The sequence below is a fragment of the Harpia harpyja genome, chromosome 7 (assembly GCF_026419915.1).
Source record: "Harpia harpyja isolate bHarHar1 chromosome 7, bHarHar1 primary haplotype, whole genome shotgun sequence".
In the NCBI taxonomy this organism is placed as follows: domain Eukaryota; kingdom Metazoa; phylum Chordata; class Aves; order Accipitriformes; family Accipitridae; genus Harpia; species Harpia harpyja.
The window spans coordinates 14,922,957-14,950,097 of NC_068946.1; the positions used below are offsets into that span (position 1 = coordinate 14,922,957).

General features: G+C 52.1%; 2 protein-coding genes across 4 annotated transcripts in view; one reads left to right on the forward strand and one right to left on the reverse strand.

Moving 5' to 3' along the window:
• The window catches only part of SH3BP4 (SH3 domain binding protein 4), a 39,356-nt gene extending 14,017 nt beyond the window's left edge, over positions 1-25,339 (reverse strand). Inside the window, exons 1-2 of one of the 3 annotated variants that reach the window (XM_052793533.1) lie at positions 25,251-25,339; positions 1,308-1,530 (exon numbers count right to left, since the gene is read on the reverse strand). In XM_052793533.1, the coding sequence (XP_052649493.1) occupies positions 1,308-1,425 (118 nt within the window). In that variant the 5' untranslated portion in view covers positions 1,426-1,530; positions 25,251-25,339. Of the gene's footprint in view, positions 1-1,307; positions 1,531-13,375; positions 14,517-23,791; positions 23,906-25,250 lie in introns of those variants that run through there. The other 2 variants (XM_052793534.1, XM_052793532.1) reach the window with 2 other exon arrangements.
• LOC128144560 (UDP-glucuronosyltransferase 1A1-like) overlaps positions 1-27,141 on the forward strand; it is a 169,520-nt gene that overhangs the window by 58,461 nt on the left and 83,918 nt on the right. The window lies entirely within an intron of this gene.

The window sequence follows — 27,141 nt, forward strand, 5'->3', positions numbered from 1 at the left end:
GCTGGGTCAAGCCTACAGATGCTTACACTGTCACTGTATTTATTGGTTTTGCTCTGACTTTTAGGACCTATTCCTGTAAAAAGCACTAGAAACAAGCTGCAGATGATGTTACATCAATGTTCAAATGTGTCTTATCTCACTAGACAGACCTAAGAAAACAAGGAGAGCTGGATTTTCACCAAGCTGCAAGAGAACCTGCTTCAATAGGCTCAAGAGCTCTCTAGAGGGAAAAGGGGGATTTAAGAAACACAGGCAGCCCCTAAAATCCTGGAGACGAAGGGATGGCAGATCAGACTGTGCGTCCCTTCGGTCACTAGCTGCAGGCTGGCAGCACTTCTCGGACACAGAAACTACAAGGCAAGAGAAGATACAGATGAGCAGGAAAAGTCTTTAAGCATACGCTAGGGATCAAATATTAAGAAGAGAAGAGTTTGTACACATCCTAAACAACTCATCATTAACCCGCTTCCTCCGCCAGCAGGTAGGCAAAGTCGTGAGGACATTTATTCAGCGTAAAACTATATATAAACTCTGTATTGAAACTATTTTGCCACCCTGGTAGGAAGCCACCGTTAACTCGGCGTGGCAGCCGGAGCTGTCTGCAGGATGGGACATTTTTGGTCTCCCCATCCCGTCTGATCAGACGGGCAAGTAGCCATCCCTGTGTGCCCCTCAGCTGTGCACGCAGCCAGCGCAGCAGCAGGCTTAACACGGATGTGCTGAAACCAGCAAAACCCTTGGAGAATATGAGTAATTCCTATTTTCGCATTAAAAACAATCTAATTTGCAGTGAGAGCGTTTGATGTTTGGGTCTCTTCTTGCTACACCTGCAAAAGCAATTGCTTTTGTGCATGTTTATTTTTAAAGGCCCTCGGCACATGCTTAACTTCCACCCAGAGTTATTTCTTGGGACCTGTTTCTGCCAGGGGAACAGTTAATTCCCCTCTCACTGAACACGGCTTTTATGCTGGGTAAGGTAAATGCAGCTGAAGAAAAAGCAATAAAAAGAAGAAAAAGGATTATTCAAGCAATCTGCAAGCTCCCAGCTCCGGGGAAGGGGAAAACAAACCCTTGCAACCGCCTTGTTGCTGTCACCTCTCTTGGCTGCTAGATCTCTTGGTGTCAGGTCCATGCCCATCCTTGTACCCATGGATGTGCTCATCAGCGCTTGCTGCTCTTCCCCATCAGCTGCCATCTGCTAATTATTAACCAACCCCTTCCTGGACCCTAGGGGTGAGAGGGTGCACCCTGAGGAGGGGGCATCGTCCCAACCCATCCCGTGGGGGTGCCCAGCCGTCCCTCCACACCTTTGACGTCGCAGAGGCTGGTCTCAGCGAAGCCCTCGCTGAGGTCGATGAGCGTCCCCTCCGACTTGCACCGCGGCAGGCCACCCGAGTTGGCCGCCCGGATCCTCTGCGCCGCCATCTCCGGCCTGCCGACCCCCGTGGTCCCGGGGAGCGCTAGGCGGCCATGGCCTCTCCGCGATCAGAACCGGCTACGGGGACCCCGGTGTCACCTTGAGGAACCAGCCTGGGGGAGAGAAACAAACCCCAGCACGTTAGCAAAGGCTCTGGGTCCCACCATGCCACCCACATGCCAACGATGCTCTCCCCGGGCACACGCCAACCCTGCGGTGGTGATACAGGAGAACATCCTCATGTTCTCCATAAAGCATCACGAAAGATAACCTGGATGCTCCTAATAAGCACGGCACTGCCAACAAATCACTGAGGGCTTTGGGTAGCGAGGGCAGCCTGGTCTTGCATGATGCTACTGCTGGCCACCACCCCGTACAAAGCATCCCTCTTGCCTTTAAGAGTTATTTGGGGATACATTGCTCCCAGGGTCATAAATTGGTCCTTCTCCCCATTTTGTAAGAGCTTTCAGGGCATTTGCACATTGCTGTAATACATATTTATAAAACCATCAAGTGCTCAGATGTTGCAGGACCCCAGGGCAGTGGTTAGCGAGCGTGGAGGGCCCACAGGACCAGGCTTTTTGCACGGTCAGCCGTGTCATCACTCTCTCCCACTGCAGCACTGGGATCTCCTGGGATGGGGACCAGCTCTTCCCGCTTGCTCCCTGCATCCCTCCCCTTTGCCCAGCCAACCAGGCAGGGACCAGGCAGAGAGACGTCCCTTCTTGCTCCAACTGCCCTGCTTCACTTGAGGCAAAATAAAAATAAAGGGGCTTTTTCTCCTTTTTTTTTTTTTCCAGAAACACTTGCAAAAACACTTCCAGAAACCCTGTAGAAGAGCAGCTGCATCAGCACACCAGAACCGAGAGGAAAATTAACCCATTTCCCGCTGCCCGCAGAACACACTGGCATTTTGTCCGCTAATGCCGTGACTGATGCAAGTGCTGGTAAGACCTCCTCTGGTGTCACCTGTGTCCTCTGGGGCTTGGAGGGTGGCCAGAAAGGCCAGGAGCATGTGGGCGAGCAGGCAAGCCTGGTGCCTCTCTGCTAGCTGAAGGCAAGGCTGGAGAGCACAGAGCCTGAGCCATGCTTTGCTCCTCCAGGTTTGTGCCAGGGAGCAGGTATGCGGTCTGACATACCTGGCATTATCCTGGTAAATCCTGCCATCCAGCATCCCTACAGGCATCCCTACATCCTGCTCCCTACAAACTTGCCACAAAACTCCAGCCTGGCTACAAACCGCCAACAGCTCTTAAAAATAAAGTCCTGCACAATTAAAAGTTCTATCCAAATCCCTGGCTTTAGTCTAGCACCCAAAGGGCTTTTCATCCACTCCTAACACTGTTTTTCCTTTCTCCCCCTCCCATGTAATTTTTTTTTTCTCCCTCTGCTTGAAAATCAGATCAAGCAGAAAACAACCCCCAAACCCAAATTCCTTAGGTGGGAATACCGAGCTGATGGAAACGTGAAGACAAGCGCCGATTGCTTTGGCTGCAGCCCGCTGTTATTAAACCAGCAGGTCTCTCTCCACTGGCACAGGCGAGGAAAAGCAGCAGCAAGCCCTGAAGGATTCAGTGCCCTTTTCTGGAATGCAGTAAAAGGAAATTTGCAGGGGAGAGCCTGAGCAGGAGATACTCCAGCCTGCTTGAAATGCTTCCCAAGCCATCCCCTGGGCCGGTATGCTGGGAATGCAGTTAGCTGGAAGGGATGCACCAGGCTCCAGCCAGAAAAGGGAAGGGAGAACTTGTGTGCAAACACTTTTCCCTTTGAGAAGAGTGTTGCTTCAGGTCCTGCTGGGAGCACTCCAAGGGGAGAGGGCTTGGCAGGCATTAAATAGAGAGAAACCAGGCTTTGAGTCAAGACTGTGCTTATCAGAGCCGGGCCAGGTAAGACAGGGGATTTGGAGCTGCCATCAGCGGCAAGAAAAAGCAATAAGCAGTCAGTGGGAAGCGAGGAAGGGAGGAAAGACGCTCTCGTTAGCTAGCACGGTTCATCACCCATTCAGCTCACCCCTTTGCAGAGCACCACCACGGCAGGCAGGGTGTTGTGTCTCATTAATGCGAGGCACTGTTTGGGATTGAACGTTTTCCAGCTGGCATGCAAAGACCCTAAACACTTACTGCCTCCCCCTAAAGAGACCCTGCAGACACTAGCTAGTTTTTTTTTTCTCCCTAGCTGGAGGGTTCAAGCCTTCCACAGCTACACAGGCAAAAAAATCCAGCATGAGGTGCACAGCACCGTCATTGCAGAAATAGCTCAAGTGGCAAAGTTTTCACTAATTTTAGTGATGCTTGCACACAATCCTGTTAAAAAAACAAAACCACTTTGACAGCCCAAAGGTCACCCCTGCTTGGTCAGCACTGCACGAAGCAAGAAAGAAACCAGGGACAGGTAGGTGATTTCTCCCATGAATCAAAGTGCAAGCCACAAATATATTTTTAAACACCTGCCTGGTAGTCCAGTGCCAAATAATTTTTTATATCAATCATTACAGCTGTGCACTGACAGTTCTTACCGATGTATCCACATGCCTCGCACTGCCTGGCATTTGCAGGGATGCTCCCCCGTCCTGTATTTATGTAACTATATGAGAAGCTTTATGCTAAAGGTCTGGACAGATGTGACTGTGTGGAAAAACAGCTGGAAAAATCCCCCTTACATGCACCCTGCAGTCTCAAAAGGCAGCAAGAACATACATTAAAATGAGTGATTATGAAAAGGTATTTCCTCTCCCAAAAGCAGAATCTTGGCTGCGTCTCAGTCCGCTCTGGATGTAGCAATGCTCTCACACACACAAAAGGATGGGGGTACATGCCCCCCACAGCTGGAGTTGGGGTGGGAGCCGTTTTTTGGAGCCGACAGTCCCAGGGGACGGACCCGAGATGTTTCTAAATGCAGAGGCAGGACAGATAACCAGCAAGCCTTCAAACTCGGGCTACGTGAGAATAAAAGGGGACAGTCAGGAGCAGGGTGGGGGGAAACAAGGGTGGACAGGGCAAGATTTGTTTAGAAATCACTTCTGCAGCCACAGCTGAGACAATGGTCTGCAAACTCCTCTGAAAGCACTTTAAATAAAGACTAGGAAAAACCCAGCCCCATCTGTTTACCCAAAGCCATAAACAGCATCCAAAATGAATGGGGGGGGAGGAAACCGGTGAGCAACCAGAGCTTGTCCCACACGAGCAAGAAAGGCGACAGCAACTCGCAACTCAGCAACTCGCAACTCGTCGTGCAACCAGCTCAAAGGCACCCGCACCCACTTTTCACACCATTTTTTTCCTCCCACGGGGGAAAGGCAATGCTGCAGGGTAAAATCCAACCCTGCAAGCCAGGAGGACCTGCTGCGTGCTTCCCTCATCCCGACAAATCCAACAGGCAGCTTTGCGGGCAGCATGCAGGCAGCAGCTTCCCGGGGAGGGGCTCCACGGTGGTTACACCCCACAGTACCAGCCATGTCACTATTCTTTCCAAAATCCTAAACAGGCTTTGCTGAGGGTTGGGCAAAGCTTCAGGGAAGCCCTGACAAGCACGTTCCCACACCTGCTGGCTGGCACCCTGTGAATCCTCACCGGCTTCCTGGGGCACAGAAGCGGCAGGGATGGTGCATGGTGGAGGGATGCAGGGCTTCTCTCTGGATACCCCTTGCTCCTACGCCGGCATCGCGTGGGGTGACACAGCGGCTGTGTCACCTCTCCTGCCCATCTGCTGGGCTTCTGCTTGGCAGGGACATCACGGGACACCCATCCTGTGAGTCACCCGTCAGGGGAACAGCAGAGCTGTCTTCAACAAGGACTTGCAGAGCATGGATTGATTTAACTTTGCATTAGCTGGGGCTGTGAATAAGGTTTTTGGGAAGGGACAGATGGAACATGCAGACCTAGCCACACTCCTCTCTGCAGAGAGGCTGGCTACTTCTCAAGGTGTAGAAACACTGTCATGAGCAAGCTGGGGAGCAGCAAGGATCTCCAGGGTCTTGAATCAGTGCTCTACCTGCTCCTGGATCTCCTCTCCACCAGGCATGGAGCAGCAGCAGGTTTCGGGAGGGTCTAGGGCTGGCGACGGTGTAGCACCTATTTAAAAAAACTTATTAAAACCTATTAAAGAAAACAACTCTCAAGGTCTCTTTCCTGTAGCATTTGAACGCACAGCATTCAGCTTTCTAACAGCAGCATTTCCCGGCGTGCAGTGGCACAGAAAAGGTTAAAAATAACTTCTGCAAACTGTCTGGTACGGCTTAGCCCGGAAACCCAACCACAGGGTTTCCCGTCCTGGCCCCGCAGACCCAGGGGAGCCTCCTGAGACCCGCCGGCACAGGCTCATGGTGGCATGGCGGGGCCGGCAGCAGAGCCCTGTCCTTCCCAACGCTCCCAGCTCCATCCATCACGCCAAGCTGGTCCTGATGGGATTATGGTATGGACCCACCTCTGCCCGGACACTGAGCTATAAATCAGAGACATAGCATGGGCATCCAGCCATGCTGAACGGGGTTAGCAGAGAAAAGCAATCCCAGGAAAAATACTCACCGGCAGCATTAAGCCCTGTGTCCACGAGCAAAGAAATGCAGTAAAAACACAGGAACACCTAAAAGTGCAAACCCTGAGGGTGGGAAGCAGGATCTGCTGCTGCCCAAGGGGAGGTCTTCAACAAGCACTGACTGCAGCCCAGTGCAGGTGGGAGAGGAGCCCTCCAAAAGCCTCAGTGATGGAAAACTCCTGACTGCCAAGAATTTGGGCTGATAAGACCTGGGAGGGCTGGCAGGGCTGGGTGGTACCAAGCACTATCAGGGCTGGAAATGGAGCCAGGTCTGTCCAAGTGCAGCCAAAGCTAGGGCAGTACACGGTACCTGCCACCAGCAAAGGGAGGTGGGGAGGACTGATGCACATCTCTGCCCATCCTGCAGCTCCCAGCCCTCCCTGGAGCTCAGCCAAGCCAGGGAGCTGCAGAGTCCATCCCATCACAGCACGCATGTGTCCATGTGAAGCATCAGGAACAGGAGCCACCGTGACACAAGATGTGCCAATCTTGCAATAACTACCATACCTGCACACCTGTTCTCCCTGGGAAACACATAAAAAGCCCCTCAAGCCCTAAGCCCATGGTACCAGTTCAGGGGAAACCTTCCACCTACCCTTGGCCACAAACTAAAAGGTGAGAAGAGAAGAAAGAGCTTCTAATCAATCACTCATCATCCTCTTCCCACATCAAAGCCAAGACCAACTCCAAGCACTTGTTGCTAATGGCTTTTAATTTGCCTTTTCCTTCTCCAAAGTCAAGCTCCTCCGGCTCTCCTACAAACACAGAAGTGTTTTTGGAGGTTTCTTTTAAAAACAGTCAACTTTGCTTAAATACAAGTGAATTTAACTTTTTGTAGCTAGAAATTCATTTCCCAGAGCCACAGCACTACCCACAGAGCACATTCATCCTATGCAATGAATTTACTGAAAATGTTGCTTTTATCACAGTCACAAAACCTTAACTGACTCAAGACCACAGAAGCAGTCGCAAAAGAGACTCCTCCTGGAAACCCAGAGGACAGGCACAGGGGACGCCACAGCCCTGAGGGAGCTGACGACTGCCTGCTCAGGGACTGCCAAAAGATGTGCCTGGGAGCACCAGCACAAACCGTATTCTGTCATGGCAATGTGCAATGGCCTCCAAAAGAGGCCATTTTTGGCCTTTTTTTGGCTAAAATTGCCAAATCTTAGCAAACAGTCAAATTTAAGAACTTGGTTTTGCCCTGCAGATTCTTCACCTTCAAGAGCTTCCTCATGACTATGCTACAACACAACCTTGGCCATTGGGCTTAAGTTGCTCAACACACTTCCACCCACCAGAAGATGATCAGACCATCTAGGGATTTGCCTACTTTTTCCATGCTTGTATTACCAGATCTTCCAGCACATGTAAAAAACACAACATCCTCTAAACTGGTAACATCAGCACAGACCCAACCAGGCCCTCTACGGCCTCCTACAAGACTGGGACAGCTTTTGAAACTGCCGGTGTCTTCCTGCCACCCGTGTCGGCAAGGCGGACAGACTGACATTCTTGCAGCTCACCTCTGAGGTCAGTGCCAGATGGACGGGCTCATGGCTGACTCCCCACTTCCATGAGTGGCCATGTAGTGTATCCATCACTCGCTGCAAGCTATTGTGAGGAAGGCATGGCCTGAGGTCCTCTCAGGGCACATGCAGCACTGGGAAAGACCACCTGACTTGTGCAACCCCATCCCTTACCCCCACCAAGTGACCTTCAGCCTGGCATCTGCCCCATCCACTGGTCTGCCCAGCCAAACCACTGCAGGACACCATGGAGATGCCCTGCAGCACAGGGAGATGTCTTCTGGCTGTGGGATGCCTCCAAGGGTCTCCAAACATCTGGTGGTAACAAGTGCCAGCAGAGAACAACAGGTTTTGGTTAGGAGGGAGAATGGGACATTTCCTCCTCCCTCTCCTTTGTCCTAGAGACAAAGCATCTCGCTCCCTGCAATCCTGACCTCTTCAGTAAGGCAGTTTGAGACGTGCTGGTGAAGACGGGCGGGGAAGAGCTAGCTGCTATTGGTTTTTTCCCTCCAGAAGCCTGGGCCAGGCATTTTGCACGTTCGATGCCAGCAATGCCACATACGCTGATGATTCCTGACCTTGTCACCTTTCTCTTATGTCTTCCTCCTACTTTGCCACTTGTGTTTGCAAAGCCAATGCTTTCATCTTCAAAAAAAAAAAAAAAAACCAACCAAAGGTAAACCACCCCTTAAGACAACACAAAATACAAGCTCTTTGTACCAGAAAGAACATGTTAGCATGAACTCACGTACATCCCAAACAAGCCTTGGAGCTGCCGATGTGGCAGAACAGAAGATGTGTTGTTTTGTCCCTTTTCTAGCAAACAAGAAGGGACTTGAGGAAATAGAGGGACCTCCCATCCCTCCTGCAGCACCCTCATCTCCCAGGGGTTTGCTTTGGACCCAATCCCCACTGCGCATGGCAAGTGGCGGGGATGCTCGCACTCAGCATCCCTGCTTGGGCATCGCAATGGCAGCAGAGCCGGCTGGAGAGCAGAGCCCCATGCTACGACGTCCCCTCCAGCCCCTGCAAAGCCCCATGGAAAAATCCTGCCTGCAAGCTTTAAGCTTGGCTCAGCTCCTGCTGGGTGAGCCTGCTGCCAGGTGAGGGCAAGCCAAACACAGGAGGTTTGATGAGGCAGAGGCAGAAGGGAGAAAAAAAAAAAAAAAAAAGAAAAAAAAAGTAATTATGGCTAAGCATGTGTTGCCGGTGTTTGCTGGCACCTGGTGTCTGTTACAGCCTTCCCTGATGGGGATGTCACCCTTCATGAGTGAAGCAGGAAGGATGGGAAAGTTTCCTTTTATAGCAACGACTTTGGAGCACAAGTCCCTCTGGATATCCTTCTCCAGCGCTGACTTTCAAGTGACTCAAATACAGATTAGGTGTCTTTGGCAGGGGAGGGGAGCGGGAGGGTAGGGGAAGAGAGTTTTCCCTGCAGGACCTCCTGCTGCTGCCAAGCACAGGCTCCAGCCCAGCACCCATCCACTGATTTTGGTCACCCGTGTCCCATACAATCAGCCACCAAGTCAGGAGAAAGAACTGCAGAAGCCAGCGAGACTGGGTCGGGTACAGCCTGAGAGCCGCTCGTGGTAAGGAAAGTTGGCTGTCTTGGCATCAAGCAGAGAGCAGCACAGATGTGCTGATTGCCAAGGCACAGGAGGTTCCCAGAGGTGCAGGTACAACCCTTGAGCATCCACAGCAACTTCAAAGCCCTCCCAAAAATCACTGAAAATGGTGCCAGTGTGGCAAAAGTTTAAAACACCTGCAAGCGTAGGAAGGTGCTGGCAGTGCTATACACAGCAGGAACCCTCACGAGGTTTATAGGGCCATGAAAAGGGTGCTCCTGGGCTGACAGCCCAGGTCCTACTACCTGATGCTTCCCAGCAATAAAACCATTACATGCACACGAGTCCTGATAATATAGCAGGGAAGTAAATAAAGTTGTACTTGCTTCCACAGTTTCAAGGCTACCATGGGCTGCAAGACCAGTCACCCCCTCTGGCATCCCCAACAAAGCAAGACAGACGGATGTCTCCGGTGGCACAGTCCTCGGTGCAGCCGATGCTGCTAAAACCAGACTTCTCCATGCCACAAAATTAATACAAGAAAAAGATAGTGTCTGTGCAAACATCTCATGGTGAAGCAATGTGACCAAAGGAGAACATCTCGACAGAGACCTCGACAGAGACGCTCTGCCCATTTTGCAACTTTAGCTGGACCTCTTGCCCAGGGGAGGACTGGGTCAGATGTCCTTCAGCAAGGAACTCCACGGGTCTGCTGCCTGGGCAATGGAATACCCACCTCCATCAGAAATAGGCTCTCACCAGCTCCGTCTGATGTCCACTAGCCCTCATATCAGAAGAGGCAGAGTTCAGTCTTGATCCACCCTGCTCAATGTTCTTCCAAGAGGAAAAAACACTTCCTAATTCAGGTGGGGCAGTCCCAAAGGTGTTCTGTTTTTTTAACAGGGAGCTGCGGATGGACCTTCCTCTGCCAGGGCAAGGAGTTTGTTCCTGCCAAGTCCCTATAGAGACCAACAAAAACATGAAAACCCAAAATCATATCCAGCACTGAGCTCCCAGGGGCTAAACGTAAAAGCTGTAAACTCAAGTTTAAAACAGTTGGAGGGAACAGGAGCCCAGGAGAGCACCTTCTTCCTCCAAGCCCTTGCAGCCCCTCCAAAGTCCTTTGCAAGCCCAAGAGCTCAGCCAGTAGCCAAAACAAGACTGCTCCTGAGGGATGCTTAGGGCCAAAAGCAAGGACCGAGCACCTTTCAAACCAGAAGAACTCAGATTTGAACTGGATTGGGCAACAGCACAAGCTCATGCAGGCAGTCGGTGGCGGAGGAGAAATGAAACCCAGATTTCCAGAGCCACAGTCCAGCTGCTGGCCACAGAGAAACACTTTTAAAGAAAAAAAATGGTCTTGTCTGACAACAGACATCCTGCCCATGGCTCATAGTCATCATCCTCTGCCTTGGAAGAGGAAGAAAATCTCTCCTTTTCTTTTTTAAGCACTGCAGACTAATCAGGGGGTTAACCTAAGGGCATGTCTGCACCCTGGCACAGACGTCTGCATGAGCTGCTCCGGAGCAGGGATGCTGGACAAAGCTTGTTGGCTGTTGCCAGCATCCGCTCTGCCTGTTGGTGGCACACTCTCGGTTGATGGCGGAATGGTATGAATGCTGTGCTGCGGCCCTATCTAGGATCATCACCAGGAAAAAGCACTACTCCCTGTGTGATGCCACGATCAAAAAAGAAGCTATGGTCACCCAGGAGATCTCAGGTCAACATCCACAAAGAGCAGACTAAGGGCAACCACGGAAAACAAAAGGAGGGGAAATGGTTTCCTGCCTCCACGGGTGCTGCAAGAACCATCTCATTAACACCTGATGCACTTGAGGGGGGCCATGCAAACCCCTCTTCCCCTTCTCAAGACACCAAATTAACCAGGGCAATGAAAACTTGAAGCACAGTAAAAGGCTTTCATTGAGAAAATCTTGGGAGCAACTCCCTATCATGCTACCCCTGAGGGTCCCAGTCCCAGCAGTGTCTCCTTACTTAGATAATTTGGATGTTAATTTGGAGTTCAAGAGCTGCCAAAAGCTGAAGCAACCAAGTCCCTGAAAAGCTGTGCTTCCCCAAGTGGAGATGATGACAGAGCTTCAACTGCAACAACACTTCAGAGCCCTGTCTCCATCACCCTTCACTAATTTTGTCTTTGTCTGATGGAAAGAAGTAGCTGTTCTCAGCTGAATTGCTGGTGCAATGCGCAGAGCCACGTGCTCTCCTTGTTCTCAGCTGCAATGTTGGGAAACCAGTCCCACCAGCGTGACCAGAGGAGGGCAGGCACAGGAAAGTCACTTGGGCTGCTGGCTGGGGAGGCTGGCACCATAACTGATGCAGTGACACACAGAGAAGACAACAAAAAGCTCCAGAGATGAGCTAGCTCCAACTCGCCCGTAGACCAACACATAGCCAAGTCCACGCAGCTCTCCCTGCCCAAGTACTCCACCAAGACATATCTTCCCCACGCTGACCACTTCCTCACGCAAAGAACATCAAAGACTGAAAAAAAAATCGGTCCTGCTTGGCCCTCTGGACTTACCTGGCCTGCTCATCACTTAAAAAGAGGGTGCTGCGTTCAAGACGCAGATGCCACAGGCAGGATGGGCACGCAGCAGTCACCCATGGGTCACCCAAAATGTGACTTTGTAAGCAGGCAGCAAGGACACGGCTGCAGCCCCCAGGTCAGCTGGACTTGCTCCTGACCTCGGTCAGGATGTCCATTTTAGGAAAAAAAGCAGGGTTTTGTTCCCAGCTCGCTGCCTGAGCATGCCCACAGACACCGAGCAGCTACCACCTAGCAGCCAGATTCTCTCGCTAACGAATAAAACCTCTTTGGATTATCAAACTGAAGAACACATTCAAGCGATGAGCTTGTGCAAAAGCTTACCCTTGATTTAATGTTCTTACACACCTTGCTGATTAGTGCAGGTACTCATCTGTTGGTGGGTTACGCGACACCTTCAGCTATGCTGAAAATGCTGACAGGAGCCAAAAACCATCACAAGCCTGAGTTAGGCAGAAACAAAAGCAATCAGCACATTGCAATGAATTTCCTCAAACCAGCGTTTTTTTTAAGCACTCATCCTTGGTAAACATTTCCAAACCAGAGTCCCCACAATACCTGGGTTTAAGCAGCTTAACTGTTTGCTGGAGCTGATGGTCTCATAGGAAAGCAACATGCGGGGTTAAACTGGACTTCGGGTTGCTTGCTCCATGGGATGCTCCATGTTTGACCAAATCTCTAGACCACAAACCCATGTTGGGAAGAGGGCAAGCTCATTGAGAGCATCACGATACCTGGAGAGCAAACCCCAGGTGATGATGCCATTTTGGAGGTGTGTAGCAAGAAGCAGACATGAGGACAGATGCCTGCTCCAGCCCAGAGTGTGGATTAGGACTTGCTGCAAAAAGCTCTGGTCTTTTGATTTGATCTCACCTGCAAATCCAGCAAGTTGCAGACTCACCCCAGAAAGCATTCCCGCTTCAATTCAGAGCATGCTTTTAACACCAGACTCATTACACCGGCACAAAAGACCCTGTGGCTCATTTCAGGCAGTTTTCGGCAGCAAAGTCCTTGCCTTAATTTAGATTAGGGATTGTCCACAGGTAGGAATGAGCTTTCCAGGTGCAGGCACCCACCTCTGCCAGCCAGGAGGATGTTTGAAATAAACCAAAACAGGCTAGTGTTTATGCAACACAAGAGCAAACACCACGCCTGCTTGTTTAATTAGTTACCCCTGAAATTAAAGCCCGTCAAACTGCACAGAGGCTTCGTGCACCCTGCAAATTAACTAGAGGGGAACGCAACCTGGGGGTGAGGGATGCCAGATATAATCCAAGCAGTGGCTTCAAGCACTTTCCGTAACATCAACAGTGTCATGAAGGGAAAAACCCAAAATAACACTACCCACCCCATCTGTCTGTACTTCAGAGTTTGTTGTTTTGGTCTCACCAGGTTAAAAGCCGCTCAATCCCATCATCATGGGTCAGATGGCTGATAAGAAACCGATTTCATCATTTTAAGACCCCAGCATTTATTGGAAGGGTTTATCTACAAAGTTACGCACTTTGAACTGTTTAGTTTCACGTCAGTTAAAAATGCATGAGGCCCTTGTCTAGACACTCTCAAAATTAATGTGGTATGAAATGAAAGTCCAAGTCCATTCTCATCAGCCTCCACCACGTGCAATGTCAAAGACATGCTGCTTCTCTGTGCTGGGACACAATCCTTAACAAAAAGGGTGAGGCATTTTGGGGAAAGATGCCCCTCTCTAGCAAGATGCTTGGGCACAGAAATAGTCATTTACATAAATTTGGCAAAATCTCACCTTTGCTCAAAATTGCTCTCGTTGCCAGACGAAGCAGAGTTGAATCTCAGATACAGCTTTTGCAGTGCTAGTCAACAGGCAAAATTAAAACGACACCTAAAAGTCATCTTAAAAGCAATGGAAGACTTTTTTTCCCTGCTTAAAGCAGAGCTTTTGTGATTGAGCAGAGTCGGTTTCTACAACTTTCTGCATTGCACTTCTTGCAAGCACAAAACACCCTCCCGTATGCACATCAAACCACAGTGATGCATCTTCGCAAGGGTACCCCCTAAAAAATGGGCAACTCTAAGCCACCACGGAAGGAATATTTCCAAAAGGCAAGTTATTCCCTCTACACTGTCTCCAAGAAGTCAGCCCCAGGCGAGGCCATAAGGAGACATACCCGCCCTCGCTTCTCAAGCCCAAGACATGAGGCCCCGAGGAACCTCAGAGCCTCCCTGTCTGAGCCTGAGAGCTGCGTGCTCCATTCATTCCCACTGAGATTTCAAAGGTAACACACCACACCACCGCATTTCAGATTATTGCAGCTTGAATTAGGGGTGAAGCGTTATCAGCTGTGGTACAGGGTTGTCTTAGGCCAACACAAAAGCACCCGTATTAAGAGGAAAAAAGACAAAGCTGTTACCGACAGCCAGGGAGGGGGATACAGAAAAGTCCAAAGCTTGTCCACTGTCTCTAGAAGAATGCCTCATTTTAGAAAGTAAATACTAAAATCAGGTTAAAAAGCCCCACATATTCAGGGACAGATGCTTTGGGTCAGCTGAACATTGGGCCACGTGCAGCAAAGAACCTGCTCCGTTTATTGATTTCTATGGAAAGCAACTTCAATCCCACTACTAGCTCTGTTTCAAGGCTGCTTTGATAACCATGGTGATGTGTGTATTTTCATTTTGGCTCCATATCTAAAGAATGGGTTGGGATCTACAAGCAGCAGGCTTTTGGCTAGAGAAGACAATTCCAGGTACAACCAACTTGCCACCATCCACAGCCGTCTTCACCGACTCACCTAGACAACACCTCCTTTTCTCAGCATCTTTCACAGCAACACCCCAGATTTTCTTCCCTGCAGGACCAAGCTCTTCCACATCTCAACGCCATTTGCGTCCAGCAGTGCAGCAGATCTTGGTGCCAGCGATGGAGGAGCTCTGCAAGAAGAAGCAGAGGATGCAGCAAGAGCTTTCCAGGAGCTGAGGGATGCTCTCCAGCACAAGCAGCTGATTCCCACATGCAGCCTGAAGGACTTTGCTGTCAAAGGGGCCAGGGTCAGGCCAGAATTAGACACGCTCTTGATGGGAAAAGAGTGCCTAAATATCAAACCAATGCAGATAGACTATTTTTTTTTCTTTTAATTAAAACTTGCTTGAAGTGACACATAAAAGAAGTGAAATCCCAGGCACAGCTGATGTACTAGGAGAGATTTATATTTAGAAGAATGACTTAAGTACCCAATCAACAGGAAGGAAATGGAAACTTTTTTGGCACTGTCCAGGAGAAAGAAAACAAAAAGACACACAGCCACGGCCACCCATTATTACTAAGGGCAACATCCACTGGCATTTTAGCCTCCCAACTCGCTACATTTACACTGAATTCAGCTTTTTTTCCATGCACAATCCCAGTAAACAACATTTACAGCTCACAGAGCCCACATAAAGACTATCAACCAAAACACATCATGTGCATTCACAAGACAGCTGGCATTATTATTACTTTTAATTTAGTGCTTACTACTGTCAGCTTCATTTTCAACAGGACAACTAACAACGTGTTAGCACTTCAGCATAAAGCAAATATACTGAGGTGATAAAAAAAAAAAGCCATTTCCAATTTTTGCAGACTGAAGTTTTAAGATAAAGCAGAGCACCTACATAAAATATAATCCTTCAAAATCTGCTGCTTCTTCTGCCACATTATTCATTTGGGAGCTTTTAGTTCAGAAGTCAGAGATGTGCTTAGGCGGATATCCGAACATTTCCTGGGCCTCATCCCAAATTTCTCTAACATTACTCACTTTTTTTGTGCAGGAAGAGGGATGAGGATTTTATACGTAAAGGCAAAAGGGAGAAAGAAGCATTTGCAGCACTATGTAGGAATTACAATGCTTAGGCTCAGACCTCTGGGTCCAAATGATTCCCACATATCCCATCCACAAAGGGAGAAAGAAATCAGGCTGATGCTCTGACTCCTCTGCCTTTGCACTGCTTGGGACCTGGGGATGAGCTGGGACGTCCCCAGGCCACCCAGGCGGGACCCCCCAGCACTGGGCAACAGATGCTCAGTCCAAAGGAAGAGGCTCTGCCTACAAACATCCCAGCAGCAACCAGCAGCATCACCTCTGCCTGCCAGCCTCCCCTCAGGGAATTACCCTCTGCCCTGCTTCAACAAGCTGAATTGCCTCAAAGCAGCCTTAAGCCAGGAACCACCCGTCCTTTCCCAAAGCAAAACGCCTCCCCTTCCCCCGAGCGAGGGGACCATCCGATGCAGCACTGGCATCACCGCTTTCAAGTCACAATCCCTTAAAAATTAGGCCAAACTGCAAATATTTTTATTCCTTTTATCCTGCCTGACTGCAGGACAATCTGGACACAGCGATATACTCACCCACCCCCCACCCCAAATGCACTTCTAAAGTGATTTTAGAGTCCATTTTTGGAGGCACGGGCACCACGACTGCAGAGACCATGGTTCAACCCTCAGATTGTATGAACCCAGGCAATTGCTGATGCTCCATGCCTCAGTTTCCCCCCAGCGTTATCCACTGGTACCCAAACCCTTCAGGACACACATCCCTCCCCATTACTTAAAGGATGCATCTCTGCCTGCCTGTGCTGGGGTTTCCCATCATGGCCAGGTAGCAGGAAAACTGGCAGCAGGATGGCAGGCAGCTTTCCCCCAGGCTGCCTGCAAGGCGAGGGTTTAAAACAGGGGTCAATGCATGGAGGTAAAGCCGGGACGGAAAGGTCACCCCCGCTGCAGAGCAATTGCAGGGAGGGGGTTAAACGCTCGCCCTCCCCAAATCCCCTCTGCAGGGCCCTGCATTCCTCTGCTCAAACAGCATGCTGGGCTAAAGCTTTTTTTGCTCACTGTTTCCATGCCCGGTCATGTCCTGCATCCTGGATTTGGTGAACATTTTAATAGCTCCTATTAATAGGCAGAGCAGGAGCTGGAGAGGCACCAGCTGCGCTGGCCAGTCGCACCTCCGAGGAGCCGCAGGGCTGTCCCACTGCAGGGCAAGGTGCTAAAAATCGAGGCAGAGGAACAAACAAACAAACAAAAAAGTAAGCCCTGCTCACCCAAAAGCATTTGGGATCTGCACTTAATGCCAACACGCCATTTTTTACGCATCTCCTGGAAAAACATCTCCCATTCCCTGCAGGTCCAAGAGCAGGGATGGGGGATGTGCTGGAGACCACAGCACATTCCCCAGGGACTCGAATGAGTCGGGGTGTGCGTGTGTGTCCCCATCACCAGGATGGAGTTGCGACCTTGTTTCACAGGATCTCACCAAGCGCTGCAAGAGTCCAGATGGACCGTCTAGCTAATTGAGTTAATTAAAGCGTTTTTCGGCAGCGATTAACTTTCAGGCGCGCCGCTCCGGAGCAGCTCCAGCTCCCTCCAGGGAGCACGGGCCACACCTCGGGAGCAGCAGCAGAGATGGAAAAAATTACTTGGAAGTGCTTACCAATGGCACTGAGCTGTTTCTCAGCAGCGTTTGCTGACTCCAAGCAACTTAAAAAATAATTAAAAAAAAAAAAAGACCCCCAAACACCCCAAAACCCAGAACCCCCCCCAAACCTTAATTTATTTTTCACCTCCAGGCTGAACAGGACAGACTCCACATGCCCAGCGGAGCTGGAGAAGACCCAGGCAAGGCAAGGCTGTAGCGGATGGATGCACGGGAGGAGACCCACCACCCTGATGCCCCATACCCAGAGCATCTTTCCCTCGGTCCAGTGCAAAGCAGACGTGATAAGCTCCGGGAAGCGAGCAACGCTGCCCGTAACTCCTAGGATGATAAGCTGGTCAAGGCCAGAGCCGGCAGCACGGGCTATCCGTTTTGCTGACGAGGTAATCGCCATCTCCTAGGGACAGTAAATACTTTGTCTGTTTGCAGCCCTTGCCCAGAGATAACCAAGCAAAACGTTTGTGAAGGCCAAAAGAAAGGCTTGCCTTGTGGCTGCTGCTGTTTTGCTCCCCGACACGGAAAGGAGCCATGTCCCAGGAAGCTGGTATTAAAAAAAAACCAAACCAAAACAAAACCACCCAAAAAACAACCCACCCTGTTGCTGAGGACCGAGTGCTTTCATCCCCTTTCTGCAAAAAACCTACTTGTCCTCCTCCATCCGAGCAAACGTGGGATGAATGCCTACAGAGGTACCACCCGTACGGAGGCTGCTCCAATAAATCTGCAGCCAACAGCATCCATAGGTGAGGAGCCAGCGCTCAGGAAGACAAGCTGCGGGATGCACCCCGCCATCTCCTCTCCTTTTGCTGGATGCACCCCCCCATCTCCTCTCCTTTCGCAGGACGTACCTGCGCGTCTCCTCCTCTCCTTTTGTGGGACATACCCCCCCAATGACTTTTTTTCCTAACTCCAAACCCAATGAATTGCAAAAGACCGGTTGCTCCCAGCCCACGTGCAGTAGGAAACATTCCCTGCGCTTTCTTACGGACTTTAATAGCTCAATCTGCACCAAAGGCGCAGGCACACACACAGAAAAAAATACTAAGGATGCTTTTTGTGAGCAAGGGGGTAAAAAAAGCATGGAGGGGTTTGGGGCAGGAGGCACAGTGCTTGGGGGAGAGAGAAGAGCAATTTCCAAGGCTCGGTTTGCATGCACGCTGCCGGCTGGGAAACGCTTCTCATGCCTGCGGAGAGCAACCCCACCCCGGCACAGCTAATCTGATGGCAGGTTTTCAATGCCGCAGCCAGGATGCGAGGGGCTGGGGAGGGAGGCTGGCGAGGGGGGGAGAGAAAGCAAGGAAATGCCACAGAGGTGAGGACGCTTTTTCTGGCCGGGCGAAAGCTTGTTTTGTTTCCCTCCCTTCAGCTAGCTGCCATTTTCCGGAAGCTGGATCAGTTACAAAAAAATAAAAAGTTTCTCTTTGTTTAATTATAGCTGCGGTAGCCCTTGTGCCGAGGGACCCAGCGTCCCCCCCGGCTGCTCTGGGAACGGATGCGAACGAAGACGACAGCACGGCAGCAGGGAATAACACGGGAGTTAAAGCTTTAACGTCTCCCAGAAAGATGTGACCCCAGCTCAAACAGATTATTTTTACTCCTGGAGGTATGTGAGACCTGGGAGGCTTCGGTCTCAATTCCCTGTGCGACCACCACATCAGTTATTCAAATTCCTGCTCTTTATGCTCCTTTCCTCCACCCTTTACCTGGTGTAGGTGTCTTCTAGACGGACAACTCCAGCATCTTCACCCGCCACACCGAGCAAACCGACAGACACTCCAGCCAGCCCTGGCGCTTGCCGAAACCACGTCTGCACCGATGCCAACCTGCAGCCAAGGAGTCCAACTGACCCCATCTGTGGGCTTATTCCAAATTCAACCCCCCTGACTCAACGTAACGTGGCTCGTGCTCCCTCCCCGAGCCCCAACACTTTGCTGGTGCAATGCCATCAGGCTGGCAGTGCTGAGCAGAACCTGCTGCGGGCCACCGTCACAGGGGACCATCACAACTGGCAATGAACCCTGCAAAGCCCTCACTGAGCTCACCAGCAAGCCAACGGCAGCAGCGACCGTAAAACATCTCCTGCCTTGCTCTTCCACTGACCGAGCCGGGGACGCACCATTGTTCAACTCCGAAAAAGCCTTTTCTGTTCCTAAGGAAACAGCCAGCGTCGTTCCAACAAGGCCACACACCATGCAAATGCTTTCCCCCTAAAAGATGACCTAAAGCACTTTATACAGGCAGCTGCTGGATCTATCCCCCGGAGAGCAAGCCAGGGAGAAGGAAAGGATAGCTTTGCACTGGGCTCATTTGCAGCACAGGATGAGCAACCCAGGCTAACAACTACATACCACAGCCGCGTTTCCTTGCTGTGTCGAAAGGGTGTTTTCTGGAGTCAGCTAGAAAACATCTGGTTTTGCTTCGTGGCAGCGATCTCCCCCCTTGAAAATGATGGGACACTCCCCAGGGTGACCCTCCCACAGGGCAGGAGGAGGGGGCAGAGGAAGCAACCTCAGAGCCTGCAGAGAACTGTGAAAAGGAAGGGCTTTCACATTATCATTATTATTATTATTGCAGCTTTCCCCCCATCATTTAACAGGACTACAAACCAGATGTGCATCACGGTCCCTCCAATTTGTGCAAAAGCACCCAGATGACGAAGAAACACAGGAGAGATTAAAAAAAAAAAAAAGTGACTCAGCCACCTTCCGCCTTTGTATTTTAATATGTACAGGTTTGAGGCTACGAAGTTGCTCTCACATCCATCATCTGCACATGCAGACAGCGTGCGTCAGCCGAGCCGTCACCGGTGAAGAGATGGGATGCAATGTGCACCGCCTTCTTGCTGATGGGTCTGAAGCAACACCTCGTCCCGGCAGAGCAAGAGCACCTATTCACGTAGGAGCATGCAGGAACATTTAGCCTTAGGACCTGCAAATTCATTTTCTTCTATCGGTAATGAGAGTGTTACGCTCCCCAGCAGCCCGTTGATACGCCAGCTGGGAATGACTACCTCTCGGCACTGAAAATAAACCCTTGCACAAATCCAAATGAAATCAGCAGGTTAAAAATAGAAATATTTCACATGGGGGCTGGGGGGGACTGGCCAAGGGGTTCATAACGGAGGAGCAGCAGACTGGCCAGCCCATAGACACTGCTAGGCTTCCACCAAAAAATGGGATTAAAGATAATAGATGCTGCTTGTGGGACACCAGTGATTTCTTCAAAAAACATGCAACTCACCTAAAATGTCAACATGCCTAGCAGACGACAAAAATGTGAATGGATGAAATTTCATCCAAGGACAGGATGAAAGAGAGCTGGAAGTTTTCTGGTCAGCTCTTTGACCCATCAAAACCCAACTTCACCCTGGAAACACCATCAACATGCACGGGGGAGCGTGGCTGCCTGCCGGACCTGCAAACCAACCGGAGCAGTGAAGGGGTTTCATGAGCTCCTTCATCCTCCTGTTGCTGTGAGCCATCAGAATACACCCCTCTCCATACTCCCACGCTTTTCTTTACAAGCCCAAGGGAGGAGAAATACACTGAAATCATTTGACTCCAAGGACCACCGGGAGCAATTAAGGACCCCGGGCTGCAATGAGGACCATAGGAGGTGATAGATGCCACAGGTATCCTCAAAAATTATCGCTCAGCGTGGTTCTGCAGATGGTTGCGGTGTTCCTGGAACCGGCACATCACTTGAGCATTCAATGAAAACCAGATGCGACCATCTGACCTGCTGGGAGCAAGTCTCTCTGCCTTGTTTAGAAAGCCAAGGCTCTGCGCTGGAAGGAAAGGGGCTTGTCAGGACATGTATGTGCCCAATGGAGGACCTGCTCCCATCAGCCAAAGTTACAGGTCCTGCAAGTGCTTTCTCCTTTTTTATTTTTAAAACCCAAACATTACGTATGGCCACAAAGTGAGCTCAGGCTGCAATTCGCACTTTTGAATTTAATAAACCCCGCAGCTTCGTAATTAAGAAGCAAGACTGCCCTTGCATCCCCATACCGACCCTTCAGGTCCTTCAGGGAGAGAAACCACATCCATCATCCCCATGAGGAGCAACCCTCCCGCTGCTCCCCAGCACACCCCAGGGTTTCGCTGCCCCTCTGGGGTTTGCTTCCAAGTCACGTCCGCGGCGGGCAGCAGGTTTTTCCCCATGCCAGCTCCAAGAGGTCCGCGTGCTCCCTGCCCCAGCCAAGGCTGGCACAGTGCTTTTGACATCCTCTTAACAATGACGGCCCTGTGCCCGAACACTGGCCCCTCAGCAGGGTTAATGCAGGGATTGTTCATGCCGTGCTTGCAAGAAGAGAGCAGAAGCAAACCATCCTCCGCTCACACAGGGACCAGGAGCGCTCAGGTCCTGAGTGGAACGATGGGGGACTCATTTTGTGCTTTTTAAGCTAAAACCTCATTCTACAAATTTTAGGGAGCTGCCTGGATGGGTCCATCAGCTGGTGCTGACAGTGGAAATGCCTCCCGTACCGCACCGGGGCATCATTCAGAGGGCAGGGCACCCCAGGCAGCACCCAGCTTTGCGGCCGCACATTGCTCTTGATAAACACCTTGCTGAAGCCATCATCTCCCACCCCAGGCTGTCCCTTTGGAAGCCTATATAAAATCCCCTGCAACAAACCCACCAGCCTGGCACCGGGCCTGGGGGTATCACCGCAACACGAGGAGCAAGCTATCTGGCATCCACAGCGACGCATGCATGACACTACCGAAGCCACCTATGAAACCTGACATTTGCCCCTGTCCCGTTGACTCTAGGAGGTCCCGACCAAGCAACTTTTAGGAGCAAACCAGACCAAAAGCCCTGCAAGGATGAAGCACTGAAGAACATTTTGCTGTATATATTGCAATGTATATATTCCACTTCATAAGCACAAATATATTTTCCAGTAGATTGATCCCCCTCTTTCAAACCTGGCTCGTCGCTGGTCACTCGGGAAGCCAACATTTGCCTACAAAACTCCTCCAAGAGTTGCCATCCACAGCCAATGTGCAAGAGATGCTCAAGCCCTCTGCTTGGGGAACCCCTCCACCACTGTGAACACCCCCTCCACGATGCTGCTGGGTGCCTAAAAACCCAGTGAGGACCACCCTTGGTTGAGCAGCGTCACAGCCAGCCCTGTCAACCCGTTGCAGGGATGGCAAACCTGACCTGCTGGAAAACCATCCCACCTCCTTAGCATCTCCTGGGGAGGCTCTGGGGCAGTCTGCAAAGCTCGAGTGTTTTCAGAATGGATTTTGGAAAGGAGAGAAAAGGCAGGTGCCAAACCTAAGGTTGAGAGACTCCGAGGTGAGGTTATTTGCATTCGTTTCTGTTTCAGCTGCCGTCAGAAATCCACCCACCAAACCAGAAGGTGATGCAACTTTCAGACCTCTTGAAAATAAGAAGAATAAGGAGGATGCAAATTCCCCTTCACGTCCTGACCTCCACAGCTGCTAGCTCCCTTTGCACAGACAGGCTTCTGTGATTAAAAGCTTCTTGCCGTACTTAAAATGTTTTTCTCATTTAAAAAAATGCAGTGTCTAAACCACCTCCTTAACATAGATACAAGCTCTTCTGAACAACCCCACCAGGCTAAAATAAATATTTTGCTTCACAAATAGTTTTCCTCTCATTAAAATGAAAACATAATTAGGATGTCAAGCACAGAGGCAAGCAACGGCTGCAATCACTCCATGCAGCACCGCGCTGCTCAGGCTTTATTTGATTAAAAGTAACAACGCTGCTATTTTTGAAAAGCATGCTCTCTTCCACAGCCCGACCGGAGTTATTTTGGAAATATATGTATGGAAAGCTGGCATCTTTGCCAGCAAAAAATCCCCACCCCGGAGGACACACACTCAGCGGAGGCTGCAGGTCCACAGCACGCGGCACCAGTGCGCATCACGGGCAACTGCATCCTCTTGCTGCTTGTGGACAGGGGTTAAAGCTCGCCGAAGGAAGAGCACAGTGACCCTGGGCGAGCGCCTAACCACTGGAAAGGGTGAGAGAAAAGGAGAAAAGAGAGGAAAAGGACAAAAGGAGGGAAAAGGTGCTACTGGAGATGTCGCACGAGGGCACTTGTGCAAGGTCTGGTGCCAAAGCTGCCGCGTGGGAGAAAAAGCCAGGATGAGACGCAAATATTCAGAGCTACAGGACATCCCTGGAGGACATTACTCTTAGTATTAGGGGGTTTTTTTTGTTTTTAAGCAAATCTGAGCATCCCATTGCTGCAGTTAGGCAGTAGGAAATAAAGGATGAGTCCTTCTTCCAGAGTGGAGGAGGATGTTTCGCTATCTAGACACAGATGTCAACACAACGCGTATCCCCCTCCAACTTCCACCCAAGCTGCTGCTCTGCTTGTTAAGAGCCATAACTTAATTATTGCAAATCTCAGGTAGTGTTAGCCAGGAAGGGCAGGCTGGGGGGCAGTGATGGCCATTACACATGCTTCCTCAGCATCCCCAATGCCAGAGCACGGATGCTGCACTAGGCATTTGCGTGCTCTTGCATCCCACACCCCTTTACACCTCTGGGTCCATAACAGGCTTCGATGCAACATGGCTTACCTAGGGCAGAGGCACAAAACCGCATCACAGTTGCCACCATCCTGCTTCGTACCAAAGTTGCTCCGAGTGCAAAGATCGCCAAGCTGCCCTTGTGGCCGAGGCATTTACTCCTGAACAGCTTTATAGCCAGGGATCCCCCCAAAACCCCAAAGGGTATCCCAGTACCTGAGCCCAAGGCTGCAACACGTCTCCACCGATTCATGCCTCCCCGTAACACACCTTCTGCACGAGTCCACCTCTCCTGCCGAACGCTGTCCTGCGAGCAACGCTGCTGCAGCAATGGCCGTAAACCAAGCCTTGAATAGCATCCCCTGCTTGCAAAACAACCCCCCCCCCGCCCCGGGGCAGTCAGCAAGGAGCAAAAAGGTCAGCGACCCCATGACATCAGCGAGCCTCGACTGGGCAAACCCTTCTGGAAAAAAGAAATGCCCGTGCAATGCTGTTAAAAAAATCCCCAAACTCCCAGGGAACAGCCTACCCGTGGCCGATGAGATAAGAAAGGAAAGAAAAGCCAGCCCGGCCTCCTCCAGCCTCAGCTGGAAGACATCACGGCAAGTTTATGGGCCAGACACATCAGGAAACGCTTGCGCATAGTCCCCAGAGTCCACCCGGTCGCACCGCCGTGCTAAAAGCCCCCGGCGTCCGCCCGGCTGGCCAGGGTTCCCCGCTGGGTGCGGGACTGCCAACCCTGGGACCTGACCCCGATCGCCCCTGTCCCCTCCCGGCAGCGCCGGCGGGACTTGGGGGGCAACAGGCAGGCTGCTGGGGCCAGGCTAGCGAACACGAAGCGCTTGCAGGGTGGCTAATGCACGGGCAGGCGGGCAAGCCCCCCTAAAACACGCGATGCTCGGGGCGCAACCAAAAGTTTCTCACGTCCGTGGGGCAGCAGGAGCGGGAGTGGGGCAGACCGCCCAGAGCACGCGCTGCTGAGGTGGTTCCCATCTTGTGCAAGCCAGGCTTGCACGGTGCCGGCACATCGCGCTTGCACGTGTGCACACACTTCCACAGTGCCCACACTTCCACAGTGCCCGCATGCAGACAGCAACGCCGGCTCGCAGGGCGATGCACGCACACACAGCGTGCAGACGCATATTGCCCGCACACACCGTACCCACAGTAGCACAGCGTTGCACACGCACACTCGCGGGGCACCACACACGCTCGCAGAGCGTTGCACGGTTACACAGACCGCACGCTTACTTGCACGGCGCCGCACGCGGCACATACCCCCCCCGCACGGCGTTACACACGCACACAGACCACACGCACACTTGCACGGCGGGCGGGCACACACCGTTGCACACCCGCACGGCGCAGCCGGTCCCGGAGCTCCCCACGCCCTAAAGCCGCCCGGCCGGAGCAGCCGGAGGCGCGGAGCCCGGCTGCCCACACCGACCGACCGTCGGACGCCGCCTCCCAGCGCTCCCAGCCGGCGGGGAGAGGTCGGGGTTGGGGGGGAGGACGACGCACGACTCCCGCCGCTCGCCCGCCCGGCGCCGCCGCCACAAACTTTTCCCCGCCGGCGGGGCGGCACCGGGAGCCCCCGGCGGAGCCGCAGACGGCGGGAGAGCCGCTCTCTCACCGGCGGTGCCCCCGCGCCCCCCCCCGGCAGCGCGGCGCTTACCTGGGACCGGGACCGGGACCGGGACCCGACCCCACTCCGCTCCCGGCTCGCGCCTCCCCGCCCGGCACGGGCCGCGCGCGCGCCGCCCGCCCCGCGCCAGCAGCGCTGACGTCAGGGGGCGGGGCCGCCGGCGGGAGCCGAGACCGTCCGCGGGGGGGCGGGGGTGGGGTGTGGGCGGGGGCGGGGAGCGGCCGCGTGCAAAGGGGCGGGAGTGCGCGTGCAAGGCTGGGCGCGTGCAGCTGCACGGGGGGGGGGGGCGGGGATCCATCTGGGGAGCACCCCTTCGCAAGGGGGGGAGGGTGTCTGGGGCACAACGGGGGGGGGGAAGTGTCCTCGTGCAAGGGGCGGTGCTCGTGCAAAACGGGCGCGCACGAGGGGCGTCGGAGCACCTTGTGCAAGAGGCAATCCTCGCGCAAACCAGGCGAGCGCGGGGGCTTTGTGGGTGGGTATGCTCGAGCCCTTTTCCGTGTAGAGCGGGCAATTTAGGTTTTATGGGTTTGGGGGTTTTTTTTTGCATTTTCGTGCATTTTTGTAAAGGAAGCAAAGCTTCGTGGTGCAGCCTGCGTCGAAGCTCACTGTGCTGTGCTGCATCCCTGTGCTGTCTGGGACCGGAGCAAAAATCCCCCCCAGTGCTTCTCTCCCAGAATGCGAAAGACAGGAATTCCTGCAAGAGGGAAGAAACATGGAGGAAAACGCTAAAACAAAGCTTTATTCGCAATAAAGCAACAAGTTGCGCAGCCCAATTTCTTGAGTTAACCATGGTTCAAGAAGGCAGCTACAAAGCTTGCAGCGGCTCCAACCCCGACGCAGCCAAAGCCAAAAAAAAGCCTTTGTGCTCGTTAAAACCCCACGGACTAATTGAGCATCCCACCACCCCTGCGCTGCCTGGGGTTGCGCTGTCTGGCTGCGTTAGGAAATGGGGTACCAGGAGCAAGAAACGCAACAGGTCGGGGACAGATGCACCGTGCAGCCAGAGACGGTGGCCACAGGTACCATCACGGTGGCCACCTCGTGTTGGAACGCCCCTGGGAAAAGCAGCTGGGCGAGAAATATTGGGGCGAGCGGGTCTATACGCAGAAGGGCCCGGGCTACGCGAGCCGCCGCTCTTCCTACACCCTCCTTGTTTTTTCCTGGGTTTAATCGGGATCCGATGATTAAATTTCCTCTTCCTGGTGTTGGCTCCTCCTGCGCCCAAACTTCCAGTGCCGCAGAAGGAGACGAGGTTTTCGCCGGGGTGAGATGAAAGCGGGGCAGGCTGCCGGGGCTGCTGTGAGTCCTCGCGCGACCAAACCCCCTCCCCGGTGTCAGCCGGGGCTCCCTGGCCTCATCCAGCCCTTTCGCCGGCTTCGTTTAGTGAACGCAAACGAAACGAGCCGTGTAACCACTTCAAGGCACCCTTGGGAGCTCATTTCTGTTGCATTGTTTCGGGAGGTTTGGGGTTTATCAAAGGAAAGCTCCCCGCAGCCGGATGGCCCGGTTCTCTAATTGCAACGGGGCATTTTCATCTCGCTTTGCTGGGGGAAACGGTTCAGACGGCACCTGTGAATGCGGGGTTTGCCCGCAACACCGGGGTGCAGCTGGGCTGGGTGCTGCTCCCGTGCTGGAGGTGGGTGCTGTGTGGGTAGCGGGGTGCTGCCTCCGTCTGCACCTTGGCACCAAGCCTGGGGCACCCAGACCGAGGTGCTCCTGTTCCCTCTGCTTCTGCACGTGTTGTGCAAAACTCATTAACAGCATTATTTGAGCTGCTGATTTATTTCTCTCTGACATCCTTCGTCTGACTTTGTATCTTTCTGATACAGCAAAGTCCGAAATGACTTGTCTTATTAAATGTTTTTATATTAGATATACTAAAGCATCAAATCTTGCTGTGGAAACAGCTTCCGATGCCAAC